Source organism: Opisthocomus hoazin, chromosome 4 (genome assembly GCF_030867145.1).
Source record: "Opisthocomus hoazin isolate bOpiHoa1 chromosome 4, bOpiHoa1.hap1, whole genome shotgun sequence".
Taxonomy (NCBI): domain Eukaryota; kingdom Metazoa; phylum Chordata; class Aves; order Opisthocomiformes; family Opisthocomidae; genus Opisthocomus; species Opisthocomus hoazin.
Window position 1 is genome coordinate 46,008,263 of NC_134417.1, and position 24,638 is coordinate 46,032,900.

Sequence of the window (24,638 nt, forward strand, 5' to 3'; positions counted from 1 at the left end):
AGTGGGGCTTGGTACTAGAATTCATCAGTTATTTGGAGAGCTTTCTCTATGCTTACGTTGTTCAAAATATAGCTCGCCAAAGGACAAATACAATTATGGGCTAGTGTGAATCCTCTGTTTAATTTCCTTCAGATCGGAAAGCTTTAAATTTCTTATCTACTGCACACTTGGGAAATGTTTGTGATGTCTGTTTAGGGAGGAGAGGTAAATGCTGTCTCCGTTTCACAGGAGAACAAATTGAGCATCTGTGAAAGTAGTGAGAGAAGCAGTGAAAGAAGACATCTTTCTTATAGGTAGGAATAGAACCTCTGACTTCCAATTTTGTAGGCTATCATTGCATCCTTGTAAGACCAGATTTGAAAAAAATCCCACTACTGTTGAGAAGAACACATTCCTCTGTCTTGCCATTTTGTTCAGGCCAAGTCACAGTGCATTATGCATCATCTCTCTTAAAAGTTTCCAAATTTGTAAGTACTTGAATTAGTAAGTAATTATAATCTTTCTCTCTGTAGCTCAGGCCAGTCAAATCCAACCTTTTTTCTTCAGAAGGAAGGGCAGGCTTATGTGCTGAGGAAGAAGCCCCATGGCCCTCTTTTACCTAGAGCTCACAACGTAAGTAACATTCTTCAGCAAGCTCCAAACACTTCGTATTGCAGGTGGTTAAGTGCTGTGTGTGATGGTGCAACAGATTGTTGAATGTGTCCAGAAATGCAGCGAACTGCTAGATCATTTCCAATTTTCTGTGCTATACACATAACTAAACATTTAAGAGAATACATTGTCATTCATTGTACTCATTTAAATGTTTGGGAGCCTTTCGTTGAACTTAGGTTCTGTGTCTTCTTCAGGTCGATAGAGAATATCGTGTGCAGAAAGCCTTATTTTCAGCTGGATTTCCAGTGCCTGAGCCCCTGTTGTATTGCAGTGACGTTTCTATCATTGGAACAGAATTTTATGTAATGCAGCATGTGCAGGTTGGTCCTCCAACATGAGAGATATTTTTCTTCTCCCTACTACAAGCTGTTTTAAAATTGTTTAAAACCTGTCTGTTAGTGCCTTATTCAGCATTTACTAAGCTTTGTGATATAAACATAAATAATCCTTTGATATTTTTAAGAAATACCAGCTATCAGAGATTATTAATGATTTCAGTTTTTCCAGGTAATACTTCCCACTTTGTCAAAATTTTCAGATCAGTATTTGACCTCTTGTTCTCATTTAGCTCATTTGAGGTGTTTTGAAATGAGTGAATATTGCTTCTGTGAAAAGCACGCACAAGTCAAAGGGAGGACAATCATGCTAGAAAGTTATACTGGATCTTTGGACATCCTGGGACCTGAAGATAGTGATCTACATACAATCACCTTTTCTCGAAAATCAAGCAGGATTCCAGCTGAAGCGCTACTTTCACAAAGAACGTAGCATAGCTCTGCCTGCGGTCCATCATGCAGGGAGTGCTGTAGCTGAGTTGATAATGTTTCTGTTAGATTTGGGTGACTCTGAGTGTAAGTCTGCTGTATCGTGTCTTTTTTTTCCTGTGAGAGGAGGGTTTGAATTCAAGCCTCTTCCCTTTCATTGCTTCCTACTCTATCACCAGGTTCGCTAGGAAATTAGAAATGTGAGACTTTATGGGCCAATTCCTGGAGATTAAGTTAACCTTCCTACAAAAATCATGAATCGAGAGTAATAAAATGTAAAAGCTATGAAGAATTTGAAGCAATTTTCTTACATTAAAGATGGAGAATTTTTCTGGTTTTGACTAGACCAAAGTGGTTCCTTAATTAGAAACCTTGCTACTGTTATATTTACATTTCTAAGGATGTAAATTGAGTCTGTCCATTCTAAGATGGACAGCGGTGCACTGTTTTTAACAAATACGTTGTGTATTTAGAGAACAATCATACATTAAGTGTGTTGAATAAACTATTACACAATATAAAATCTTATTTCTAGATTTGTTATGCAGAATCTTTCAGCAAAAAAGTTCTGTTGATGCTTTAAATGTGTAAATATATTGAAGCCATCGTGTGAACCTGTGAATCTGAGGAACTTAGAGAAGAGTGTTTTTTCTTATCCAGTCTGTTACTGGCAGACTCAAAATAGAAGGAGAAAATGGAAAACTACATCCATTTCTAAATGTATTAAACTGCTTTTAAGGAGAATGCAAGTGAATTTCTTTGGATTGTTTGCCTCTTTGTATGTACAACCCACCCATTCCCCTCCTCTCCCCGCCTGCCCTCCTTCCCTGCCCCCCAAAGTCTTCATTGATATTTTTTCTGGAAGTTAGCCCTTAGAGACAATATGGTAATTTTTTTTTTTTCCCTAGTACTTTCAATTGCTTGAGGATATCTGGATTGAGTGCTCTAATTTAGACTTTCATCTACTGAATATATCTGTTATTTTAATTGCTTTCCAATAGATATCCTGTATACCAATGATGTGAGATTACTGTGAATCCCTTCATCTGTCCTGGACAAGGAATGAAATAAATGAGGAAGGAGTTTCTGATTGCATAGGGAGTGTTGTTTCACTGCGTTTGTTTTTGTTCCTGAAATATATAGCTTTACTCCTCATCATCTAATGTGTAGATCCCACCAAATGTTTGATTTATGGTGTTTCTAGGGTCGCATCTTCCGAGACCTCTCACTGCCTGAAGTGAGCCCAGCAGAGCGTTCTGCTTTGTATATTGCAATGATAGAATCTTTGGCCCTGTTGCATTCTTTCAATTTAAAGTCATTGGGTCTCCAAGGATATGGCAGAGGACCAGGATACTGCAGAAGACAGGTACAGCTCTTCCAAAAATTCTCTGTGAAGGTTTATTTGATTTGCAAGCTACATTGTTAATTATTGATGACTTTTAAAAGTAACCATCATATTTTTGCTGTTAAACACCTTCGCTTAGTTCAATTGTTTGTGCACAGTATAAAGTTACTACTATGTTCAAAACAATTCTGTAATGCTGTACTCAGGGCATGATATTTATTTGCTTTTAGAATAATACTAGATTTGAGGTATGTAAATAGGATTGAAATAGAATATAGAGGTAGTCTTCACTGCATCTTTTGATCTCACAGTTGACATTTGGAAATGCAAAGGTACTGGGTTTTACTGAATTTACTAGTAACATGTAAATGCAGTCAAAGCCCAGGAGCACGTGCTTCAGAATTTTGTGCTCTTGAAAACTTGTGCGTCAGGTGGAAAATGTGTTGAAGTATTCGTATTTCTTTAGGTGTCAACTTGGAAAAGACAGTATGATGCAGCTGCTCATACAGATATTCCTGCCGTGAACATGCTGGCTGAGTGGTTAGCAAACAACTTGCCACCTGATGATAATGAAGAAAGCCTGATTCATGGGGACTTCAGAATAGATAACATCATCTTCCACCCAACAGAGGTATTCACGACGTGTTTGTACATGTTTCGTAGTTTTTGGTTCTCCATTTTTTTGTACTCCTACCGTGTAGTGAGACATTTACGTGGGTGTTTTAGTGCAGGGATACGTCTTTGAAAGCAACAGTAGAGAACTTAACTCTGTACTCTGTTTGTGGTGTTTAGGTACCTAATACAGTCCTGGTTTTCACAGAATCACAGAATCACAGAATCACAGAATAGTAGGGGTTGGAAGGGTCCTCTGTGGGTCATCTAGTCCAACCCCCCCGCCGAAGCAGGGTCACCTACAGTAGGCTGCACAGGACCTTGTCCAGGCGGGTCTTGAATATCTCCAGAGAAGGAGACTCCACAACCTCCCTGGGCAGCCTGTTCCAGTGCTCCGTCACCCTCAGAGAGAAGAAGTTCCTCCTCATGTTCAGACGGAACTTCCTGTGCCTCAGTTTGTGCCCATTACCCCTTGTCCTGTCACTGGGCACCACTGAAAAGAGCTTGGCCCCATCCTCCTGACACCCACCCTTCAGATATTTGTAGGCATTTATAAGGTCCCCTCGCAGCCTTCTCTTCTTCAGGCTGAACAAGCCCAGTTCCCTCAACCTCTCCTCGTAGTGGAGATGCTCCAGTCCCCTCACCATCCTTGTAGCCCTCCGCTGGACTCTCTCCAGTAGCTCTTCATCCTTCTTGAACTGGGGAGCCCAGAACTGGACACAGTACTCCAGATGAGGCCTCACCAGGGCAGTGTAGAGGGGAAGGAGAACCTCCCTTGTCCTGCTGGCCACACTCTTCTTGATGCACCCCAGGATCCCATTGGCCTTCTTGGCAGCCAGGGCACACTGCTGGCTCATAGTTAACCTGTCGTCCACCAGGACACCCAGGTCCCTCTCCGCAGAGCTGCTCTCCAGCAGGTCCACCCCAAGCCTGTACTGGTGCATGAGGTTGTTCCTCCCCAGGTGCAGGACCCTGCACTTGCCCTTGTTGAACCTCATCAGGTTCCTCTCTGCCCAGCTTTCCAGCCTATCCAGGTCACGCTGAATGGCAGCACAGCCTTCTGGTGTATCTACCACACCTCCCAGTTTGGTGTCGTCAGCAAACTTGCTGAGGGTACATTCTAACTCTTCATCCAGGTCGTTGATGAAGAAGTTAAACAAGACTGGGCCCAGTACTGACCCCTGAGGGACACCACTTGTCACCAGCCTCCAACTAGACTCAGCGCCGCTGATGACAACCCTCTGAGTTCTGCCATTCAGCCAGTTCTCTATCCACTTCACCGACCACTCATCCAGCCCACACTTCCTCAGCTTCCCCAGGAGGATATCATGGGAGACTGTGTCGAAAGCCTTGCTGAAGTCAAGGTAGATAACATCCACAGCTCTCCCTTCGTCTACCCAGCCAGTCATGTCATCGTAGAAAGCTATCAGATTGGTCAGGCATGATTTCCCCTTGGTGAATCCATGCTGACTACTCCTGATAACCTTCTTTTCTTCCACTTGCTTGATGATGGCCTCCAGGATAAGCTGCTCCATCACCTTTCCCGGGATGGAGGTGAGGCTGACCGGCCTGTAGTTCCCTGGGTCCTCCTTCTTGCCCTTTTTGAAGATTGGAGTGACATTGGCCTTTCTCCAGTCCTCGGGCACCTCTCCTGTCTTCCAGGACCTCTCAAAGATGATGGAGAGTGGCTCAGCAATGACATCCGCCAGCTCCCTCAGCACTCGTGGGTGCATTCCATCGGGGCCCATGGATTTGTGGACATCCAGATCGCTTAAGCGATCCCTCACACAGTCCTCCTCGACCAAGGGAAAGTCGTCCTCTCTGTAGGCTTCTTCTCTTACCTCCGGGGCCTGGGATTCCTGAGGGCCAGTCTTAGCACTGAAGACTGAAGCAAAGAAGGCATTCATTAGCTCTGCCTTCTCCGCATCCTCCGTCACCAGGACACCCGCCTCATTCAGCAGCGGCCCCACGTTGTCCCTAGCCTTCCTTTTGCTGCTGATGTAGTTGAAGAAGCCCTTCTTGTTGTTTTTGACATCCCTTGCCAGCTTCAATTCCAGGTGAGCCTTGCCCTTCCTCGTCGCATCCCTGCATGCTCTCACTACGTTTCTGTACTCTTCCCAAGTGGCCTGTCCCTCTTTCCACATGCCATGGACCTTTCTCTTCTGCCTGATCTCCGCTAGAAGCTCCTTGTTTAACCATGCAGGTCTCCTTCCTCCTTTGCTAAATTTCTTTCTCAGGGGGATGCATTGCTCCTGTGCATGGAAGAAGTGTTGTTTAAAAAGCGACCAGCACTCATGGACCCCCCTGCCTTCGAGAGCCCTGGCCCACGGGATTCCTCCCAGTAGCTCCTTGAAGAGGCCAAAGTCAGCCCTCCTGAGGTCCAGGGTTTTGATCCTGCTTATCGCCCTGCTTCCTCCACGCAGGATCCTGAACTCGACCATTTCATGGTCACTGCAGCTGAGTCTACCTCCAACCTTCACATCCTCCACCAGTCCCTCCTTGTTTGTTAACACGAGGTCCAGCAGCGCGCCTTTCCTTGTTGGTTCCTCCACCACTTGCATCAGAAAGTTATCATCGATGCTCTGTAGGAACCTCCTGGATTGCGCCTGCCTAGCTGTATGGTCTTCCCAGCTGATGTCAGGGTGGTTGAAGTCCCCCATGAGAACCAGAGCCTGTGACTGTGAGGCTGCTTGCAGCTGCCTGTAGAAGGCTTCATCAACCTCCTCCTCCTGGTCGGGTGGCCTGTAGTATACACCCACCGTAATGTCACCCGTGTGAGCCTGTCCCTTAATTCTAACCCACAAGCTTTCAACTCCTCCTTCACTTGCCCCCAGGCCAAGCTCAATGCATTCCAGTTGCTCCCTCACATATAGAGCAACTCCCCCACCTCTCCTTGTTGACCTGTCTTTCCTAAAGAGTCTGTAGCCATCCATGACAGCATGCCAGTCATGCGAGTTGTCCCACCACGTTTCTGTGATGGCGACCAAGTCGTAGCCGTCCTGCTGTATAATGGCTTCCAGCTCCTCCTGTTTATTGGCCATACTACGTGCATTGGTGTAAACACACTTGAGCTGGGCTGTCAATCTCACCCCTGGCCTTGGCACTCCAAGCCTAGGCTCATCCCTAGTGAGCTGGGCAATATCCCCTTCCCCCTTCGAACCTAGTTTAAAGCCCTCTCAATGAGCCCCGCCAGCTCGTGGCCAAGAAAACTCTCACTGCAGGAGCTAGTTACTCAATTGAGCTCACTGCAGGAGCTAGTTACTCAATTTATTCATTAGCTCTCATCCCTACTTCAAAGTCCACGAACAAAACAAACATTTTATATGCACAAATCCTATTGAATTCAGTGCAACATAAGGACATACTGAAGGCTCACTTCATTAAACTACATAAGCATCTGATCCGAAGCCTGTTGAAATCTGTGGTATGGCTTCAATTAATGACAATGGCTTTTGGAACAGGATCTGAATGCATGATATGTGATACTAGTGGAAGCAAGGAAAAATCTGCCAAAGCTGCTAAGTTATGGAGCACACGTAGATCACAGAGACTCCAAAAGTTCGTCATTCATCTTTGGGGAAAAGGAAGATCTTTTTTTTCTAGTTTGTGGAAATAAATATATGTTACCTGTTTATCAGCATAATTGCATTTTCATTATTTTTTCCATGCTATTTGCTGTGTTGTGACCAGGTGTGCCTGGGACATGTGACCAAGACTCTGCAATGCCTGCTCACAACAAAGCAACAGATCCCAGGGATTCCCATTGTTGTGCATAGATCAGTTCATAGACATTGTTTGTAGTCTTAAATGTGCTGACTGACTCCCTGAGCAGAGCATCTGTCAGTCTCAGGAACTCTCACAGTTGTTCCTGAAGTAGTCGAAAGAATTGACCGAACTGTACATAGGTAATTTTAAATAATCTGTGGAAACTGTTCCTGCATGTGCAGGAATGACCATGTAGGAAAGTCTTTAACACATTGTTCAAGCGGCCATTGATCATGAGTAGGCTGGAGGGGTTGTTCAGGACGACAGGCCAGCTAGATTATAAGGATTCACTGGACGACAGTTTGGGGAGTCTCAGCCCATCCAGCTGAAGGCACCATTGCAAGGATGCTTGCAGCAGTCTCATGTCCCTATATGGGCAGTGATTGACTGTCCTGTTTAAGAAATTCAGTTCCCCATGTAAGTGTTAATCTATGCATAATATTGTGATAAATTAGGTTTTTTAGTGTGTGGTGTCTCTGTGAGTATCTGTGCGAAAGGACTGTGCAACAGGACTGGGAATAAAAAAACACCCAACTGTCAATGCTGCTGTTCTTTAGGATATTTTATTTCAATCGTATTTTGACTAGAATAGTTCAGAAGTTTCTGACAGGAAGAACACTACTCAAAAATGTAGAATTTAAACAGATTTTTGTTGGAAAAATGTCTGGTTTTCTGCCACTATGTGAATGTTTATTTTCTGCAGATCCTTATGTAATGCTGAAAGGAACTCATTTTGCTGTAGACAGGTGCAGTGTGTGTTTATAATTTTAAACACATAGTAACCAAATAAAGCTGTTGGACATTAAGTGTGTTGTGCGTTTGTGGATGGAGAGATTTTATCTTCTAGCATTCACTTGAGGTTTTTATTTTAGGCTCGTGTTTTGGCAGTGCTGGACTGGGAGCTTTCAACTACTGGTCATCCTTTAGCAGATTTAGCATATGCCACTCTGTTCTACTTTTGGCCTACATCTATTAAGAACTTAGGTCAAGGAACTGTCTTGGGTCTCAAAGACACCATAGGTATGAAACTGTAATCTTTTTGTTGAAGTGAATTCTAGGGTTGATTTGTATGTGATATGTTACCTTTATAAACTATAATAAAAAGTTAAACTAATAAGCACATCATTTTGTACTTGAACAGATCTTTTCCATAGTTTTCTTCATTCTAGCTGACACTGAGGTTTAAGGTAGTCCTGTTTTAACAAGTTATGCCTTAGGCCGGTGTGCTACTTCTGTAAAAGTTGGTTTTGAACCTTTCTTAGAGGTAATGTCGAAAATTAAATGTAAATTTATCATTTATTAAAAAAAAAAAGCCCCCCCCCCCCCCCCCCCCCAAATTAATTTCCTGACTGGAAGCAAGGGGTGGTAGGAATTGTTATGTTTATTTGGAATTCTGACAATTCCTATTTCCTTTTGGCTCTCCAGATCACACTCAGGTCATGAGAAATGACAAGTCATGTTTTTTTACTATGTAGATGGAGTATCTCATAAAGCTGAAAAGCTATTCAAACGTTTGAAGAATAAGGTGGAAAAAAATAATAGAAAATGTTGAGTATTCTAAAGTATTCTTTTGTGGTTTTTTTGTAGAAACTCCTTCATTTGAAGAACTGGTTTCCATTTACTGCCGTTGCCGGGGTATTAGCACTACTTTATCCAACTTTAATTTTTTTCTTGCTTTGTCGTATTTTAAAATGGCAGCAATATCCCAGGTAATACACTCACACTTGCTGAAATGTCACATGTTTTTGTTACAACTAATTGTAGCTGCTAGTGCTTGTTCAAAGTATGAATAATATTTAAAAAATAACTGGAACCATTGTATTTCAGTTTCTTGCTTTAGAAGCAGTATCTTAGATGCTTATGACTGATAACTCTCTAAGATAGAATTCTTGCTACATAAAGTACATTGTGTTAGGTATAGCTAACTCCTTAGGAAATTAAGCTAAACCCAAAGAAAATGTGAATATGTGGATTTTTCTTATTGATGTTCCAGTATGCAGGCAATTTTGTCATTACCTTTTTCACTCTCTGGCTAACTTAAATCCTGAATTACAGAGAAACAAAGATCTTTCTGAGTTTCTGCAGCTCTTATGAAATTAGATAGCAGGATAGATAAGTAAGATCCTGTTGGTGACACCCACAGATGAAAAAGGGCATGTTGTGAACTCATTTTGTTATGAGCATAGGAGGCCAATCTTGAGATGTGATTATAGGAGAAAATAAATTTCCTTGATTCATTGTTAACAGAAGTAACAGTTTAGTTAGATTTTCAGCTGTTGTAGGGCGTAAGTATATTTTAATGAGTTGCAGCGTGAGATCAGCATATCAAATGTAGGATAAGTTACCTGGTATTAATTTGGAGTGAGAGTGTTTATGTGGTAGGTAAATTAGTCATGGATAGTAATCATATGTGTACACTGTTGTCAGCTGGCTTAAGGGACAGGCTGGGCTTGCTTGCAGTATCATATGCAGAAGTTCGTGGGTTTTTTTTCTCTCCTGCTTTTTGTAATTTGCCTTTAGTTTGATTTAGCTGGGGTATGTTTTTTTTTTTCTCCTGTGCACCAAACATCTTCATTATATCAGAAACAGACCAAAAATAATATTAACATATCCCAGTAAAATTTGTCTGGGTGCTAATTTTTTCCTTTTAAGTGTTACTTTCATAGTTGAAGAAATCACCAATCTATTAAAAAGACATTCTTAAGTGCATAATTGTGCCATAGATGCCTTTCTTTTGTTTTTAGGGTATATATGCTAGATATCTCATTGGAAATGCTGCTGCAGAGAATAGTCATGAATTTGCTAAGATCGTCAAGCCTTTGGCAGAGAGAGGGTTAGAACTCTCAAAAAGGTAAGAGTGGTCTAAACTACTGGTCAAAGGCAAGGCAAAGCTTATACAACATCTTCACTTAAAGAAGTGCCTGTATAAGGCAGCTTATACTTTTATGGGGGAAAATCTGATCTTACTTGTTATGGCATTGAATGTTCTTCTCTAGGTCATCTTTCAGCAGCACACATCACAACATTTCAGGAGAGCTGTTCCATCAAAGTAGGAAAGGCCAAGAAATTTTGCTGAAGGTCAAGCAGTTCATGAAGCAGCACATATATCCAGCTGAGAAGGTAAAAGCTTTTGGTAAACCTATTTAGGAATGAACATTTTGTGACTAGAGTTTATAAAAATGTAAAACTATGTATAGAAGTCATGTCCTCCAATTTTTTTTTTCCCAAAACAGCCTTATTTCATGCAGTGATGTCTGTGGTGTTGCAAAATATTAACAGAAATCATTATAGTCTGCATTAATTTTTTTTCAGAAATAAAATTCTGTATGCATTGTTAATAAAAGCTGTTACTTTTTAAACTTTTTGAAGTTTAAGAACTGCTCTTTTTAAAAAGAGTTATTTTTAAAGCTATTTGCCAAAATACTTTGAACACTAACAAAAACCTAGAACTCTTATGTACTAAATATAAAGACATTTAGTTAAAAAATGGAAAGGGCTGTTTTTAGCTATACAAAGTTGAATGTTTCTGTTTCTTGCCTTATTTTTAAGGTGTGACTTCTGTGACAAAGTGGTATTCCATTATGTATCAATATAGCCTTCTTCCTGAACATGTCTAATATCAGTGAAGGTTTGAAATCACGTAATGAAATACCCACAGAGGTCCCTAATTAGTAGAATGGAAAATGAGATGAAGCATTTTACTTCTTAGTCTAGGGAGATTAGAAATTTTCCACTTAGAAAGTTGGTTCAACTTTTAGCCTCACAGAAGCACAGATGTTTTTTGGCTTTTTTCTTCTTTTCCTTTTCTTTTTTTCACCACCAGGCAGAAATGCAGAGTTCATATTAATCAGAAAGATTTATGAATGCATCTTCATGTCACAAAGGGAGGTTGAAAGCAGAAACTCTTAAAAGTTTCTTAAAAGTCTGTAACTAATTTTGGATTGTCTAAGGAAGCCTTGCAATAATTAAAGTACTTGCTTTCAAAACAAGCAAACAACAAATAACCATGAAAGTTCTGCAGATGGGTAGTGTTGTGCTTCTAAGTTATTTCTGATAACAGGGATTGTGAATCAGGGCTAGTAAATTCTGCTTCGGAATTTGTCTTATTGTGTGATTTTCAGAAGAGGGCACTACTTTTGTTGGTTCTAAAACTAGTTCTGGGCCAGCTGTGAAGTGCTGTGCCTCACTAAAACATGCTTGTGAAAATACTAGGATTAGTTTTACTTAGTACTAATCACTGGTGCTCAGAATTACTGCTTACATAATCTGTTAAGGAATTATTTTGACAGGAAAAGAAAGTGTATTCTTAGTGTTTTTTTCTCAGTTAAAAAGAGATTAACTGGCTAATATATATATGAGTGTTGTGATGGGAAACCTGAATCTTAAGCATCAGTACATCAGGTTTTTATTTATTGTTTTACGTTTGGGTTCATGTCTCTTGTGCGTACTGTTGGTAACAGTTACTTGTATCATCAGAAAACACTGACCTTCTACTGTCATTACCACATACTTTAAACCACCCCTCATCATTTCCCTGTATGAAGATACTGATTGGAGTCATCTCCATGATGCATTTGAAGTCTTGCAAAATGAATAGGTTGCAGTTCGATTTTCAATTATATTCTTACTTTTATAATGCAACCAACTATATAATAGAAACCTGTGTTGAATATTTTGTTACTGGTTTCTTGGGGTGTAGGGCTGGAAAAGACACCATTTTATTACTTGTGTATGTTATCTGTGTTCTTAATTTAAACAGCATCTTTTTAATTATTTCTCTAAGGAAATAATAAAATACTATGCTGGACATGGAAATACTGAGGAAAAATGGAAGAAACCACCACTGCTTGAGAGACTGAAGGTATGGGATAGTAAATATTCTTCAGCACTGTAGCAGTAAAAAAAGCAGGCACTGACATGGAGAGTAAGAAAGTTTGGTGCATGCTGCTGGAGAAGTTACTCTGCATGGAAAGAAACAGCGTGAGGACCAGTGTAAGGAAGGGAAGAAGGAAATGTACAGAAGGAGGCAAGATGTACCAGTGAGGGAGGAGAAAAGCAAAAGTGAGTTCTGTGAGGGGTGTGCCTGAACTTTAAGTCAAAGACTACACCTGTTGAAAATAGCTATTGAGAAAAAGGCACCAGAGATACCAGACAGCATGTTAGGCAGGAAGGAAGACTTTTTTTTCTGGCAGCAAGCCAGAATTTAATTATCTTTTTTTAAAGATTTATTGCTAATGTTTTTCTCTGTTGATTCTTTCAACAGGAAATGGCGAAAGCAGAAGGTCTGTGGAACCTTTTTCTCCCAGATGTCAGTGGTCTCAGCCAGCTTGACTACGCGCTAATAGCTGAGGAGACAGGGAAATGCTTTTTTGCTCCCGAGGTTTTCAACTGTCATGCACCAGGTTAGCAACGCTGTCCTGTAACTGCAGCTCTGAGGGCACTGAAAAGTTGGGCATCTTACGCCTAACGGGTGGTGTGTCTCAAGAAGTAAACATGACTGCTGATTTCTGACAGACACTGGAAACATGGAGGTCCTGCACATGTATGGGACTGAAGAGCAAAAGAAAGAGTGGCTGGAGCCTCTCCTAGAAGGGAAGATTAGTTCTTGCTTCTGCATGACAGGTAAATTTTTCTACAGAACAAGGCTAGAGGCAAGTGGCAGAAATTTCACATGGCATATGCAAAATGTACGAAACTACAAGTTGTTATGTGTAAAGGAATTAATACAGAAATTTCCACTGTATCTGTGAATGTGTTGGAATACGAAATCATCTATGAGGTATGAGTGCAAAGGGAAGCATCCTTACTGCCCTTCCCCAACAGTTACCATTTTTCATGGTTACAATAATTAGTATATGCTTTCCACATATTTTCAATTTATTTTTAGTACTAGTAAAATACATTTTATCGTACCAAGCACATTTACACTGGAACTTACCCTTTTTTGTAATGTGCTTTGGGGTTCTCTAGAAACATACATGTAGGTGCAAGTACGATTATTGTGATTAAAGTTGTGTAGTTCTGCAGTATGTCGTAGGTCTGAGGTTTTAAGACGTAACCTGAAGATAACTTGCAAAACATGTGATGCATGTGCTTTATGTCTGTAGCTCAGCATTGTATTCATTTTTGCTCTTGAAAGCTTGTAGCATTCAGCATCTGTGGAAGGCCTGGCTGTTTGTTTAGGAAGGTAGCTGTTGAACATGTGATGTCAAAATCTTGAGCTTTCTATGTCAGCAGGAGTTGAGAGAACTCAGTCTTGCAGAGCTGGACCTTATTTTGCAAATTCTGTTTCACTGTGTTCACCAAGAGGAAACAGATGCTTTTGCTTTAAAGAAGATGGCTTGTAAAAGAAGTTAAGGGTGAAAGGAGAGAGGAAGAATCTTTCCTCTTCCAGACAGTAACTGATGACATTTTGCTGGCAACTGGTCTGTGTAATCTATTTCATAAACCATCATGAGAGTAGTTTAAATCTCTTTATTTTGACTTGAAAAGAGCCTAGGGAAATAAAAGGCTGAGCAGAAGTATGACTGTGATCTGTAAGGACTTTGGAAGGGGGAAGGATTTAAAAACGTAAGGGAAGGAAGAAGGCTGTTGACCATAAAGAGTAGTCTGAGCCCAAGAGGAAGGAGGTTTAAACAGGCTGTGAACAACAGGTTGTTAGCAAGTAGAAAGCCTTTGACCACCAGCAGAGAGAGGTTCTGGAAACAGCTTTTTTATTGGGAGCAAAACAGTATTATAGTCAATAGAGTGTATCCAGATGCTTATATTTGTGGTGGTAGCACTACCTGTATATTTAATCCAGTGGTTTGTTTTGGGTTTTTTCTTTAACACAGAACCTGATGTGGCTTCAAGTGATGCCACCAATATGCAATGCAGCATTAAGCGAAATGGAAACAGTTATGTGATCAATGGCAAGAAGTGGTGGAGCAGTGGTAAGTGCAGAAACCCTAAATAAGAATGGTTACATCTAAAATTCTTCCCGAGAACTGATAAAACAACAATATTTGTCCTCCTTTTCTGAGATGGAAAGTTTGTCTCTTCTTGGGTAAAGGCAATAGAACATAAAACAGTGAAAAAAGCTGAATCAAGCTTTTGTTCTATGAAGCAAAGTCCAAGACTCAAATCCAATGTGGGGTTTTGGGCCCTTTTGAGAACCCCTGAATTCAGGTGGCAGAATGAATGCGACCAGTGTTCTTCAAACGTTTTACCTCTTTCTGTCAGTTAACTTACATGTTTAAGGCTGTAGCCTTTAAACTTTGTTTTTATGTCTTTGGCAGCTTGTGTGTGAGGTTTGAGCATACTGTATAGTTACAGTAAAATGTGGCTACTTTTTAAACTAGCTTGTGATGCTGTTGGACTGACTCTTACAGGTGATTTTCTTGTACTATACTTCCCAGAAAAATCAATGGATTGTACTGTAAGTGGTAAATATCCCTGATATTGTAGTACTATTACTTTTTTACCAGAACATACATGACAGCAACTTGAAAATCATCATTCTCTGGGAGTCTGGAAGTCAACTAAATAAACTCCAACTGGAGTGAAACTGAAGTGTTTCATTTATGTACCCTTGAGAGTGCCAGCTACCTAGTTACATGCTTGTGCAGTACCTAGAGTCACCAGAAGATAGGGCTCCTTGTCTTTTCTAGTACTGCAAAATTGGTGGCAGAAGGAGGCATGGTGTCTCGTCTCTTGTCACTTAACTGCTGGCTGCTGTCTTTGCTCTGGGTCAGCGTCTCAGCTGTGTATTGCAGTTCCTAAGAAAGTAATGGGAAAGTTTGTAGGAGGTCACGCACACAAAATACTGTTCATAAAATTAGTGAATTGTAAAAAAGGAGAGTAAACACAAAAGAGTAAGCATGATTTGTTTTGTCTGATTTCTCGTAAAAATAATTAGGACAGTCAAATTTGCATAAAGACAGACACACAAAAGGTGCTGCAATTTCAAGAAGTTTGAGAAATGCATACATGCAACTCTGCCTTAGTCTCCTTTTCTGTCTGGTGGTTTTTTTGGGTGTGTTTTTTATTTTGGTTTGGGTTTGGGGTTTTGGGGTTTTTTTCCCTTTTACTCTGAGTGGCACATTAGGACCTTGGATGTTTGGGAATTGCAGAAGCCTGACAGCCTGTTCAGAGTCTCAGCCTGGGTGCAACCACTATGTGTTTGTGAAGACATGTCATAAATCACACATGCAAGGAGTCAGTAGCTTCATGGAACAACTGGAATTTCTGACCATGCTCTGCATGGGTGCTTTGCATGTCTACAGTAAATCCAGTATGGCTTAAATGTGTCAGATTTATGGTGTATGTGTAGATCATCTGTCAGTCACTTCTGACTTCTCCATTCACGCCCTAGTATTTTTCAAAATAGTGGGCAGAAATTCTGTAAGCTTTTGTCATCCAGAGAGAAGAGGCTTGTGTCTTGTTTATGCTACTGTTGTTTCTTGTCTGTCATTTTAGAGCTTTTCCTTTCAGTCTATAACTGTGTAAGTAGGAACAGTGTCTAAAAATGAGAGATTCTTGTTGGCTTTCATAAGCTGTAGATCAGGCATATTGTCAGAGCCCGTGGGATGTCTGAATGCAGGGATGGTATGCTGTAATACCATTTTTTTTCATTTTGAAAACTAGTATGTCAATATACTTGAAATGCTTCCAGGGAGTCATGGAAAACTGCTATTTTCCTAAATTCTCGCCAGCACTGTGGCAAGGGACAGCTTTGGTACCTCTCCATGGGAAGACTGTAAATCCTACTGACCTCGAGCTTCCTATGGAGTCAGAACCTTTCTCATTCATGGAGCAAGACCTCAGCCTTTGCTGGTTGATAAATGCCTGTGGTGAGAGATGTCAATACCTACTAAAACAAAACAGACAAAAAGATATGAATAAATGAAAGCCAGTGCACTTTTTGTATTCTTTGCTTTTATTGTATCTCGATATATTTTAGCAGGTACAATTACTGTAGTATTTGATTCATTTTACAAATTCTGACTAGAAATTCCAGGCCCTGTATCTGAAGATTAACTTTTTCTTATGTTTCTGCTAATGCTTTGACTGCACTACTTTGGCATTTACATTTGACGTGACATTTACAGAGATGTAAAATGTGCTTCCCATAGGGCACTGGGCTTGTTGAAGTTTAGGGTGAACAGAAAAGGAGAGGTGAAAGGACATTTTTGGTACTTAAAGAGAAGGAATTACTGGGTTTTATGGAGGATAATGTTGTTGCCATACGTATGTGGAAACACATAGAGAATGGCTTTCCCCCTCCGCTCAATTCTCAGCCGTGAACTGATACCTGATTTCAAGCTGCAAGTGTATCTATGGAATGACTGCTGAGGGAAATTGGAATTTAAGTATTTAATTCTTGCCTAATACTTAATTTTAATCAACATGTTCCACTTTGAACTGCACTGTAGTGTCTTGGCTAGTCTGCAGGTTCAGAAATTAGTCTGAAAGTTGACTTGCAGACAAACAGCTGATGAAATAATACCCCCAGAATTAGTAAATAAGTCCGTTGGTTATATAAGATAATGACAGTAATGGAGAGTCTATATAGTGAAACTAATTGTTTCTTCAGTATTGTCTTCATAATTCATAGAAATTTCTTCAGGTCTTCCATTCTGTTGTTGTCTTCTCCAGTGTCCATAATTTTTTGCAATTTTCATAATGCGCATTTTAAAAGAGGCACCGAGAAAGGTGTAGAGAAGAGGGTTCACGCAGGTGTGAAACAGAGCTATGCTCTTGGTGACCTGGAGTGCGACATCTATGGTTTTACTTGCATCACAGTCAGTAATCAACATGTAGATTATATCTATGGCTCGCCAGAACTTCACAATGTTGTAAGGTAGCTGGGTAATAATGAAAGTAGCCACTACTGCTAGCAGAACCATGAAAGGTCTAGATCTTTTAGCATTTGCAGATCTAAAGATTGCTCGAGCAGTAGCTGAATAGCAGATCAGCATTACTAGGAAAGGGAGTAGAAATTCCAGGACAATTTCCAGGATTTGAATGGTTGCTTTTAAGAGCGTTTCCATGTTCCTTGGAAATACAGGAAGGCATTCATTTCTGTCATTGTGTTTCCTGACTTGATTAAATATCAGTTCAGGGATACTGAGGAAAGTGGCAGACAGCCAGACACAGATACAGGTAACACTGCAGTATTTACTGATTCTTCTATGACCCCGGGGTTCAGAAGTGGCCCTGTATCTATCCATGCTGATACAAGCCAGGAACAGCATGCTAGAGCTAAAATTCATGGTGTACAGAGAAGAAGTGAGCTTGCACATGGAGTTTCCAAGTTCCCATCCCTGCACTGCATTTGCAGCCCAAAAAGGGAGTGTGAAGAGCAAGAGCAAGTCAGCAATGGCTAGATGCATGATGTACATATCTGTCTTAGTCTTCAGTTTCTTGCAATAGGCATAAACTGCGACCACTGATGAATTTCCAGCGACTCCAACAGTGAAAGCCAATGCATAGAACACAGGGAGGAATAGTTTGCTGAAATTTCTGACATCACTTTTTTCACAGAGAAGCTCATATGTGTTGTAATCTATAACAGAGTTGAGATCATCCTCCTCGTCCTCAATCCAGTAATCAGTTGAGTTGTTCATATCCCAGCCCATGGCAAAGCTACAAGAAACAAAAAAAGGGGAAGAAGGGAACACCAAAGGAATAATACTCGGTTAAAGTTTTAAAATCTCTGTTGAAACCTAAACCCCTTGCTCAGGGTTGCTTATACATCTCATTTTTAAAGAAGCTGGATATTGAGAATACATTTGTAAATAATCAAAGTAGAGCTAGACAGTGATGGAGGCAGAACAGACCCATCTCAAATTCTCACGTGAAGGGGGTAACTGACTGCATGTGCAGTGCAAAGTAAAATGGATTCGACTAAAATGCTCTCATTATCCTTAGTGTTTGAGATTGCAAGATACTTGGAGTGCACCTCACTGGTTTCCACATTTCAGCTGAGGAGCCAGCATTGCTTAAACTGCTCTGACTCAGTTACGTTGGACAATATTGCATTGCAAAATAAATTTGTTTGTATCTTTATAGGACTGAAATTACACCTTCCCCTCTACAGCCCCTACAAAGCAATGGAGTACCAGGTGAAGGCTGTAAATGCTATTACAATAGAGTGGATAAGGAATACTAACAGGTTAAAGCTGAGAGGCAAGCAGTAGCATTCTATGTCTACTATCATAAATCTTCGCAAATTTGGAATATGAGTAGAACAGAGGGAGAATGTGTCTGTGTGCTTCTTAGGCATGCATGTACATGCCTATGACATAAAGCAGAGCAGTGGAGTCAGTTGCTGGAGAGCAGCAGAACACACTTAGTTTAGTCTCCATCCCGTACACTGAGCCATGCCCGCGTGGAATTTGTTACACAACTAAATTGCTGCGGGTATACTGCATCTTGCAGCTGGAGACTTCTCAGGATGTTATGACAGAAAGGAATCTTATCACATACAAAACTGCCCATGAGTACCCAAACAGTTCAGACCCTCAGCTATTTTTTCAGCTCATGACAGATTTATTCCATAAACACAAAGGCTGTATTCTCACTGCCAGCTTAAGGTTGAAGTTTGAGTGTTTGTGTCTTCAGACTGTGTCTTAAGAAACTCATGTCCTACAGTATTTTCTTCTTTTCCTGTGTTCATTGACTAATTTGCTGAAATTCCTTCTGTTGTAAACTACAGTCCTACAGTGGCCTGTTTTCTTGAAATAAATGGGATTAAGATTTCTTAACAGCAGTAGCAAAAAGTAGCTGAGAATGAGAAACACATCCCCCTTTCTTATCATCTGCAGTGTTTCAGAATTTGAGGCCAATGTTACTGAAAGCAGATTCTTATCTCATATTCTGCTCCAGAGCTTTTCCAAGCTTGAGAAAACTCCAAATACCATTTCTGGTTTTAGACAAGGGTATAAATGAAGCATTGCCAGACCTTTGTTGTAAACAGTATCTCTTAAAAATTTTTGTAATGTATTCTGTCCAGTAAAAATAAGATACAGAGTGATCTGATATTCAGGGATGCAGACCAATTAAATAGAAAGAAATGAATAATTTCTATTTTTGCTTGATTTTTTTAGTGAATCTGCTATCTAAATTTTTTTTAAAAAGTGTTTTAGTTAGAAATTAACTGTTTTGTTTGGCTTTGTCCTTAATGTCTTTGTTGGATTGTTTTGTTACCATTTCAAAACACTTCCTTTTAAACTTTAAACAATGATTACTCCTATTTTAAGTCTTGTAATCTGTCGTTTACTGTTGTCTAAATGAAGTGTACAGAAAGGAACGATACAGTAATTCTATTTATTGGTTTGGCAAGGGGTATCTACGCCTAACAAGTCATGTTAGCAGGATTTTTCAGCAAGGGTAATCTTTTGCAGCTTTATAGTACTTTGAGGAGAGATTCAGACAGCAGCAGCAAATGTATCTTGTTTTAGTAGAAGAGAAACTGCTGCAGGGAGAGTTTAATCCACTTAGCCAAGATTAGGAGAAAATCAAAAATTAAACAGAAAAGATTTGGTTGTGGTCTAAAATGCTTACTACAGAATCCATTTGGGAATGCTTAATCAAATTGGATCACTGGCAAATCTTCTGGAAAGCAAAACAATAAACATTTCAGTGCGAACTTGAAGAAGTCTGCGTATCACAACGCAGACTTTGGCTGTGACAGTGAACATGCTTTCCTGCCTGATAGGTTTTTGGCTGACCTGAGTTCCTGACAGAAACAAAGTTACCTAAAATGCAACAGTTGATATTTCTCCCTTTAAAACACAGTTATGTTTTGGCTAGCATACCTATTCATGTTTGTCATTCCTGTTAATGCTGTTTCTCAGGCGCACGTATACATGCCCGTTAGGTAAAGCAGAGCAGTCCCGTGGGAGTCTGTCGCTGAACAGCCGTGGAAAAGCCTTAGATTAGTCTCCGTCCCACACAGCGAGGTGCCTTATGCCCCCGTGGAATGTTGTTAAGGAATCAAATTGCTGCGGGTACGCTGCATCTTGCAGCTGGAAACTTCTCACAATGTTAGGCGTGGAAAGGAATCTTATCACCTACAAAACTGCCCACAAGTACCCAAACAGTTCAGAACCTCAGCTGTTTTTTCAAGTACTCTTTTACAGGAGGTATATTAATAGACAGCTTTGTATGTTTTCTTGCAGAATTATTCCAGCCTTCCATTTAGATACCAATTCAGCCTTTCTGTGCATTTAAACTTGACGTGGGATTACATGAATACATGTTGAATGAAGTGAATATCCCCAGTTTAAACAGACAGATTTTTTCTTTAATGAATCAAGCAGTATTCTGTTCTTCTACTGAGTAAATCTAACTTTAAGACTGGAACTAAGCATGTGCCTTAGTGAAATGATGTCTCTCTGTAAAGCCAACTTAATTAAGAGTTAAGTTCTATCTCTTCTCTATGTAAATAAGATAAGTATATTACATTTAATATACAGAGCAGTAAATATTAAAACAAAACTAACCTTTTCTCAGCAGACTAGTGTCAGGTACTGCAGTTGAGATGTGCTTCAGTGAAATGATCTGAATTGGGCTGACATTGCATTTTGTCTTCAAGCACCACACCCTCATCTGGAAGCCAGTTGCACTTTCATTTTGACTTGCCAGTTTTTTAATAAATAAATAAATAAATGAAATCCTGCTTTCCTGGAAACTCTTCTCATGTTGGACACGTACATTTCATACATTCCTCCCAGTTCCAACCAGAATGCATGTGTTCTTTGGAAGGTCAAAACTCTCTTACTATTTCACTGTTGTTGGTGGTTGTTTTATTTCCGAAAGTCCAAAAGTTTGGGGTTTTTTTGACATAATTAAAAGGCTTTTGTGAAATCACACATTTAAAATTTGAAAAGGAGAGAAAGAGGAGGAGATCTGTCTGCGGCAGAGTTATCTGTAGGGCGTCGCTATATACTTTCCTCAGGGCACTACTGTACTTTTGATGGCTGCCTATATAAGGTTTTATGGGATCCTTATGTCCTCATTTTAAGTCAGTTTTTATGGGATGCAATAGAAAGATGAGTTTGCATTTTGTAAGATGGTGAGGTTGCTTTTTCAGTAGATGGTATTAAACAAAAGCAGGGAGATGACAGGGAAAAGAAGTGAAAGCGAGTGGTAAATAGTCAACCAGAGTATAAGCAGATAGTCCTGCACGCCAGAGGAGAGTTCTCAGGAATTTGAGTGTTACCAGTCAGACTCATGATCAAGTTAGTGTTTGATAATATCTACTGAAGCTGCAATCCAGGCAGATGCTGTAGAAGAAAAACAAAAAGATGCTATTCTGTCTGTGAGGTTTCTTCCACTTGCAGTGTGCTGTCTGCGTTATAACGAGTCAGTGCTTTTACAGGAAAGGGACGATGGAGAAGTTCTGCAGTTTGCATGCAGATGTTAATATTTCTGCACTGAGGCATGGACTTACCTGTGCAAAGAATTCTTAAAATGACTGGATCTTGCTTAAATTTCCACAATCTCTACGGCTTCAAGTTGGTCTCTTGTGCAAGAGTACCTTGTGCAGGGTGTCAGGAGCCTTCCATGATCTTCCAGAGCTTTTGTTTTGTTTGAATCCTCCTGTATCCTGTAGCAGTATGATGAGTTTCAGTAAATGCAGTATTGATGCCAAGCAACAGAGAGAGATTTTCAGAGGACCAGAGGTCAGGTTTTGTTTTTTGGCACAGTGGCTAAATTGATGCACCTGCCATGGCTGGATTAGTCATCTGTCTGTGCTTCAGCTATTTTGGAATATGTGAAAGGAAAGTTTTTTCAAAATAGGCAGCTAAGAATGTAACAGGCAGATGTTTTCCACATGCTTCTATCCTCATTTGCATTCACAACGAGAAAGAAATATGGGTTGGGAGAGAAATTGGAGTCTGGAGAAAGAGTACTGCAGTATTTGTGCATATTTCTGCAATATTTTCATCTTGAGCTATCACAGCACGTCAATGGTGTTCTTCACAGCGGCAGATAAGGCATTTGGGTTGCTTCCAGCCTGTCTACTTCTTGCAAGTCGTGTCGTTACTTAGAGGCCTGAGCTATATCTCTTTAAAATAAGTCAGTCTCTCAGTTCTGAATGGGCTTTGTCTCAATATGGTCCCCAACAGGATAGAATAATCAGAGTAGAACTGAGAAAGGACCCAGGGAGGTATCTCCATGTGTTGCCTGCAGAAAAGACGGTTGTGTTACCAGTGGCTGAGAGGTCCTGTGGGCAGGCCGTAGGAAGGCAGTTCCTGCAAATCCCATGCTGTTCATTACAGTGCTTCAGCTCCTTGTAACTTTGCAGCGTGCAGGAAGGACAGAAACTTCCAGTCAGGGTACAGAAATAATACTGTTGCGTAATACTCGATTTCAGTATGGCCATATCGGCTCAGAAATAACAAAACTTATTTAATAAGAGTGAATGCACAATGACAATGTATCTTGTTTGATTAAGAAGCACCTGTGGCTGTGTAAAAGTGGGATGAAAGTGAGGAAAAAACATTCCTAAATGTTGTTGAGAGCAGCTGTTCTCACTGGCACCATCTGGGACTGTGAGCTGTAGCTGGGAGCAACCCACAGCCACGTTCAGTGGTGGGGCTGCATAGCATTTGCTGATTAGCTACAGAACCCCAGCATTGTCTTTGTCTTTACTGGTTATAGTCAATTTGTTCACAGCTACATTATAGTCTTTACCATATGTGAACCAGTTGTCCAGCAGTGTTAGCTGGAGAAGATGATGTAAAACTATGAAATACATTGTGCTAGTGGATAGAAATTACTGCAGGCCCTTGGGGGGTCCCCTTTTCCCAGTTAGAAGATCCTCATATTACAACAATACCACACTGCCATCTTCCCTACTCAGTCCAGTTTCTTCTTGTAGGAGAGTCCAGTCTTTATCAGTGCCTTTCTAGGAAGCTGCGAAGTCTGCAAAGTCACCGCAGACCGCTGATCTTTAGCAGAGAGAGAGGTAACCCACCTGGCTCACCAGTGCAGCAGTCAACATGACAAGAGTCAGGTATTCTGGGCATTCAAGTAGGAGATAATCCTGCCTTAGTCTTCTTAGCCAAAAATTTGAAGACTGGACGCTGAAAATAGGTAACTAGATTGCAAGAATTAAGTGTTGTTGTCTCCTGAAACCAGGTTATATGGCAGCTTCTTTAAGTTAAGTTTGTACTGTCTGTGTCTGTGCCACATTTAGTACTCTCCATCAGAAAGAAACTGTACAGTTGATTGTGTGAAGGTCAGTAATCTTAAGCAAGTTACACCCACTGATAGCAAAGATTATGCTTCTAATAGGATTGTGGTTGACCTTCTAATCACGTTTTAAAATATCATTGTCTTTGCCTATGTGAGTGCCATAAAGAGTTAAAAAGTATAATACATTAGTTAAACTTATGATGTGTCCCAATGTGGCAGCATTGTGGTTTAAAAGTTTGGGACAGATTGTACAGACATATATATAAAAAAGTGTATTAAAAAGCTTATCAGTATGGAAATAAGCTTAAAACTGACCTTCTATTTGTTCAATTGTGAGTTTCTTGAAAAACTACTTCGAACTCCTGCCAAAATGACAGGCTTCTCTGACTCTTCCCCCCATCTTCCAGCAGCCTCTTTGAACTCTGTAATTAATGTAAAAATGGTATTTAGAAACAAGGGATTTATTCCATCCAGACAGTCTGCTTTTCTTCCAAAGCGCTGGAGTCTTTCAGAGCCTTTCATTAGACCAGAACTTTTTTCTGGCATTTATGGGTCAAAGTTGTGTAAAATCTGTTTTGGGTTTTCAGAACTTCAGACTCTAAGGAGTGGAAAGGCCAGGAATCTGCCTGCCGTTATTGTGTTCAGATAGGAAAAATTACATACGAAATGGAGGTATTAATTTGCCTTCCAGAAACTTGTACTAATGATTTAGAGCATGGAACCAAATGTCTAGTTCTCACTAAGTTCAGTATGAAAGCTTCTTTTGATTTTTTTTTTTTCATACAACATGGTGAAATTTGCCTTTTTTTGAAGCAGGGATATGACCTGAGGATTGTTTACAAAACAGTTTTTGTACAGATTCCAAAAAGTCAAAATATCTTTTATTGTAAACCTCACTTCAAGATAAATGTGGTTTTGAAAATACCACTTGTGCATTTCTTTACCTTCTGTGGAAAAGGAGAGAAATACCCCTTAACAGTATAGCATTTCTCTTTGTAGGGTAGTACGTTGCAAAGCATATGTTATTTTGGGGTTTGTCACCCACGTGTCGCCGTTACCCAAATGAGCCAGCTGTTTGAAAACCTGCCTTTTTTTACCAAGCTGATCTTTTCCCCCCCACCCCAGGTTTTCACTGAGGTGTTTCAGCTCGTTAGCATTGTACAGCTCACGGGCCATAAATGTAACCCCACTTTGAAAACAATGGATGAATAGCATTAGGCAAAAGAGGAAAGTAAACAGCCAGCAGTTCAGCCCTCCAAACAGGCAGTGTTTATCAGAATGAAATAAACCTCTCTCTCCCGCTTCCTGGC

General features: G+C 40.3%; 2 protein-coding genes across 2 annotated transcripts in view; one reads left to right on the top strand and one right to left on the bottom strand.

The window, feature by feature from the left end:
* The window catches only part of ACAD11 (acyl-CoA dehydrogenase family member 11), a 33,824-nt gene that overhangs the window by 1,707 nt on the left and 7,479 nt on the right, over positions 1-24,638 (top strand). Inside the window, exons 2-13 of the mRNA XM_075418876.1 lie at positions 513-612; positions 849-974; positions 2,623-2,784; positions 3,230-3,394; positions 8,013-8,160; positions 8,728-8,849; positions 9,885-9,991; positions 10,137-10,260; positions 11,924-12,001; positions 12,404-12,542; positions 12,655-12,762; positions 13,974-14,072. Coding sequence (XP_075274991.1) covers positions 513-612; positions 849-974; positions 2,623-2,784; positions 3,230-3,394; positions 8,013-8,160; positions 8,728-8,849; positions 9,885-9,991; positions 10,137-10,260; positions 11,924-12,001; positions 12,404-12,542; positions 12,655-12,762; positions 13,974-14,072 — 1,478 coding nt within the window. The remainder of the gene's footprint in view (positions 1-512; positions 613-848; positions 975-2,622; positions 2,785-3,229; positions 3,395-8,012; positions 8,161-8,727; positions 8,850-9,884; positions 9,992-10,136; positions 10,261-11,923; positions 12,002-12,403; positions 12,543-12,654; positions 12,763-13,973; positions 14,073-24,638) is intronic.
* Positions 16,055-20,672, bottom strand: ACKR4 (atypical chemokine receptor 4). The gene is made up of 2 exons (XM_009941816.2): positions 20,628-20,672; positions 16,055-17,766 (listed from the first exon to the last, which is right to left on the bottom strand). The coding sequence occupies exon 2, from the start codon at positions 17,757-17,759 to the stop codon at positions 16,686-16,688; it is 1,074 nt and encodes a 357-aa protein (XP_009940118.2). The 5' UTR covers positions 17,760-17,766; positions 20,628-20,672; the 3' UTR covers positions 16,055-16,685.